The following is a 5000-nucleotide window of genomic DNA, read 5'->3' as shown; positions in this document are numbered from 1 at the left end:
AAAATATGGTCTGATCTTCCCAAAAATCACAAGGAACAAAGATTGCCCTATGTTAACTAATACCATCCCATCAATGACATGATATCAATTTTTTATTGACCATAAGATGCAATGCAAACATTATCAAGTGAGGAAGGAATAAGTAAGTAGACCCATGGCTTGGCAAAGCCCTTACATGAACCCAAATGTGATGATTTGGCATGACCTCAAGAAAGCTATTCACCACAGACATCCCAGGGAACTTGCTGAAGTGTGGAAGTTTTCTTAAGAGGGATGGTATAAGATTCATCCTAATGGTTTTGCCCATCTGGAAACATCTATGGTTATGGTTATGGTTATTGCGGCTAAAGGAGGGTCAACCAACCACTCATTGAACTTGAGGGTGTGCTTGAACTCATGGTCCTGTGAATGTATACATCTTATGGCCAATATAATGATGAACATGTAATTGTTTGGGTGGCATTAGGTGAAGCAGACACTGTTCTGGTCCGTCTTGCTATTTTACTGAAGATCAGACCATATTTTATGGCCAATTTACACTCAAATGTAAAAATTTCGAATGGGTTAGAATGTCTAAAAACGAACACAAACACACACCAGGGTTGTCGTGTAAGGCACCATCAGGATCAGTATGGGAGATATGGCGTCTGACTGAAGGACACTTTGACAAGCTCAGTGAGAGCTGAAATCAAATCATCCCCCTTTGTATCTAGCCTGGTGGTCAGACCATGCCCTCGTACTAATGTCATTCGTACAGACGGGCGAATTGAGAAAAGATGGCTGGTGGGAGGAGTCAGCTATGTTACAGTTTGACATTTGCATCTGATTTGTCCAATCGCTAAGATTTTAATCAGCTGGTATAATCTACTTGTATGTAATGCGTCATCATTCCTTGACCACCTCTGTTTGCTGATTGGTCATATTGTCTGGCAACACGAATAATCTTCCAGAGTACCTGACCCAGACGTAATATGTGAATTGACCGGAGGTTTACAGATGGCAAGGCTGGCTACTGTGTAAAGCTACTCTGATCCTCCACTTCCTGAGGAGAGGAGTCAATTCCACGCACAGGAAGTAAAAACAGTGAAGACAATTAGAAGAGCCACTCAGTGAAGTCACCAGCCTTTAGTGGTGTCAACAATAATTGATTCGGCAATGCATCGCAATGCGGGGGCAGGGCAATTCAATTCAATGCGGCAAGTGTCATAATCGATGCGGCATATTTTTTCAAGTTTCAATTACTTCCGTGGATATTTCCGGAGCAAATGAATGTTAAATTAAATAAAAGCACTTCAAAGCATTGAAAACTGTAAGACTGATACAGAAAACAGCCAATAAAATGCTGTTCAGTATCTGACTGCTTCTATTGCCTCATCATGACTGATGAGAAATGTGCTTTGCCCTCAGTAGAAATGTAATGTATTTCAATGCATCGTCGAATCAAATCAAATCAAATCGCTACCTCCCGAATCGTAATCGAATCGAGGAGGGCAGTGCCAATGCACACCACTACCAGCCTTGTAAAGGAACCATGGCGGCAGAAAATGTTGGTTTAGCCTCGGCTCGTACCATGTAGATGAGCATGCCGTATACCTGAAAACTCTCCTCCAATCGCAACACTATCAGTGGAGCATATTCTTAACAGACTGAATCCAAGCAAAGCATTGGGGAGAGCTTAGCTCAGTGACGAGTTGGCTGCGCTAGTCTATTATTATGTGCAGTTAAGCAGTTTGAGAGCAAACCTTTGTTCACCCTCAACCTTCAGTTTTGCTTATGGTTCCATGCCAGGTTTCTTTTTTTAATGTATGTTATGTTTATATCTTGCTATGGTAATTTATTGTAATTGAATGTAATTGATTTAGTTAATTCTAGGGCATTCAATTGGGCTATTATGGTGTAATTTAGCCACAGAATGTCTTGCTATGGTAATGTAATTCATCTGTAGTGATTTATATCTTGGATTGTGATGTGTATGCCTTTCAGTGTACGCTCAAGTAATTATACATCTTAATTACTTCAGCATAAGGTAGCAAAACTCTATAATACGTGTGCATACACACTGTACACTGCAAAGGCTACAAAGTCCAGGATATATATCACTACAGCTGAATTACATTACTACCGACATTCTGTTACTAAACTACACCACAATAACCTACTTGAATCGCCTTAAGATTTGCCTCTGCTTTGCCGTGTAGGGAAGAGGAACTCGGTCCTGCAGCACAAGGTCCAGCACGACCTGAACTCGGGCGAGCAGGACGGCCTCGAGACGGAGATCATCCAGCAGATTGTGCAGCACGACCGCGACATGGCCCACTGTGCCCACCTCATCCCCACCACCCCGACGGGGGTCGCCCCTCACGGCCCGGACCCAGCTCACGTCATCTGGGCTCCCCTCATCCAGGCGCCGCTACAGGCCGCCGCCGCCACCACCTCCGTGGCCATCGCCCTGACCCGCCACCCCCACCTGCCCCACGCCCTCTTCCGTCCCCCCGCTGCCCCTCTGGGCTCCCTGAAGGGGGGTGGCTCCCAGGTCAGGAGGTACCCCTTTGGGGCGTCCCCGTTTGCTGAACCTGCCTCTGCCTCTGGCGCTGGCCACAGCCCCTCCCAGTTCTCCTCAGGGGTGGAGACCCCCATTCTGGACTCGCTTCGGGCCAAGCGCTCCTCCTGCACCTCTCTCCTCTCTGGCCCCCCGTCCCCGTCCTCGTCTCGCTCCCTCCTCTCTGTGGTCGCCACCACCATCACCACCACCACCACCTGCACCACCAGCGTTACCTCACCGTCACAGCCAGGGGGCGCCCCTGCTCCCCGCCCCCAAAGACACCCTTCGTCCTGCGTGTCCACGTGTTCCAGTTCTGCCCAGCTGCACCCTCCGCCCAAACACGTGGCCCACAGCCAGCCCATGTCCATCTCCCCAGACCCCCTGCCCACCACCACGCCGCTCCCTGGCTTCTTCCAACAGGGGGCGCCGCCGACGGGACGAGTGCCGACGACGGGGCGGGCCGCTCGGCAGTTCCACTCTGTGGCCACCGGGGGCTCCAGCCTGGCGCCGCTCATCGCCAGCTCCATCAACCCCATCCTCAGCCAGCTGCAGGCGGCCCAGCTGCAGGCCAGCAAGCCCGGCCAGGAGCTCATCCGGCTGGGCCGCACCTCTGCCAACCAGCCCTTCGCCCTCTACTCAGCAGCCGCCGGCACTGCCGCTGGGTCCCCGATCGCCACCCCCCACACCCGTCTGGAGCAGCGCTCACCGCGGGCACCCGCATCTCCCCTGTCTGCCCCCTCGCCCCTTCCAACCCGCTCCCCGCTGCCATCCTCCTCCTCTCCCCAGCCGCTTCCCTCACCCCTGCCAGCCTCCTCGCCAATGCCTACCTCCTCTCCTCTTCCTGCACCCTCGCCCCTGGCAGTTCCCTCTCCGATGCCAACCCCATCGTCGATGCCCTCCTCCTCTCCACTGCCAGCTGCTCCGGCCCCGGCACCCTACTTCCCGCTGCCACCATCGTCAACTCTTCCACCCTCTTCCCCTCTCCTTCTCTCTTTCCCTCTCCCACCCCCTTCCCCTTTCCGCCCCTCTTCACCTCTCCCACCATCCTCAACTCTCCCACCCTCTTCACCTCTACCAACCCCTTCACCTCTCCTACCCTCTTCACCTCTCCCCCCCTCCTCGCCTTTGCCCCCACCGCTGGTCCCCACTCCCCCATCCCGAGGATCGCCCCAGCAGGCGGGGCCCGGGGGACGGCAGGTGGTGGTGACGCCGGTGCTGTCGCCGGCGTCCTCGGCTCTGGCCTCCCTGGCGCAGTACGGTTCGCGCACCGGCTCTCCGTCCCCCTCGAACACGCCCCCTGTACACAGCCCCCTGTTACACAGCCCCCTACTGGACAAACACTGGCAGCGCGGTGGCGGCGGTGGCGGCGGCGGTGGCGGCGGCAGTGGCGGTGGCAGCCCCGGTGTCCCCGGTAGCCCGGTGCAGACTCCCTGCGGGTCGGGGTCGCCAGCATGGGCTTCCTCCCTGGCCGCCCCGCCGCGTGCCCTCTTTCCCCCCCAGCTGCCCAGCCCACACAGGGAGGTGTGCGTGGTGGACCTGACCCCCCACCCCCAGACAGCTCGCGGTAGCCCCCCACACAGGGACGATGCGCGTGGGGTCGAGCTGCCCTTACAGGACCTTAGCACCATCACGACTTCACACTCCACCACCACCACCACGCCGCCACGGCTCAAACAGGGGTCGGAGGTCACGGCGGGGGCGTCCCCAGTGATGTGCTCTTTCTCCACGTGCACCTCTTCCCCAACACTCGGTGGCAGCAGCAGCAAACCCTTGTCCACCATATCGGGTCACATGACCCCGGCCACCACCACCCAGACTCCTGTCTCCCCTCTGTCCCCAGCACTCCAGGCAGGGGCTGCGGCAGCACCGACGAGCCTCCCGCGGCCCGCTTCTGGCCCAGGGACGCCCAGGGGCCGGGCGGGCTCTCAGCCCAAAATGCCCTCAAACTTATGAGAACTGGACAAGGGGAGCAGCTTTGAACATGCCTCTCCAGAGCTAAGAGTCACGGCTGCCATTGTCAGGCAACCAAGCAGATGCACACGCAAGCACGCACACGCACACGCACACACACACACACACACACACACACACACACACACACACACACACACACACACACACACACACACACACACACACACACACACACAAATGCACATTAAGTGCAGGTTGAAACAGGTGATCACATGTGTTCATATACTCGTATAACAACACACACACACGCACGCACACACACACACTTAGGCTGCTGGCCTGAGTCACCTCAACTTGCTGTCCATCCTTTTTCTAGACCAAAACTATTCAAAGCTTTTTCTTTTGTTCCAGCCAAATATATTTGTAATCGATACAAAAGACAAAAGTCTCAAATAACGTGAAAGGAAATGTAATAATAGCAACAGGCACACGTCTCTGGCGGTCCCTGGCTGTGTGTGTCAACCTGCGATTTGTCTTCCCAGCG

At 54.5% G+C, this 5000-nt stretch overlaps 1 protein-coding gene across 1 annotated transcript in view; it reads left to right on the top strand.

Moving 5' to 3' along the window:
- The window catches only part of hcn4l (hyperpolarization activated cyclic nucleotide-gated potassium channel 4l), a 44295-nt gene extending 39800 nt beyond the window's left edge, over positions 1 to 4495 (top strand). The window contains exons 9-10 of the mRNA XM_063196339.1: positions 2199 to 3472; positions 3719 to 4495. Coding sequence (XP_063052409.1) covers positions 2199 to 3472; positions 3719 to 4495 — 2051 coding nt within the window. The remainder of the gene's footprint in view (positions 1 to 2198; positions 3473 to 3718) is intronic.
- Positions 4496 to 5000: the final 505 nt, after the last annotated feature.

Source organism: Engraulis encrasicolus, chromosome 4, assembly GCF_034702125.1.
Source record: "Engraulis encrasicolus isolate BLACKSEA-1 chromosome 4, IST_EnEncr_1.0, whole genome shotgun sequence".
NCBI lineage: Eukaryota > Metazoa > Chordata > Actinopteri > Clupeiformes > Engraulidae > Engraulis > Engraulis encrasicolus.
The sequence above is the reverse complement of the archived record's forward strand: the minus strand, read 5'-3'. Positions and strand labels throughout refer to the sequence as shown.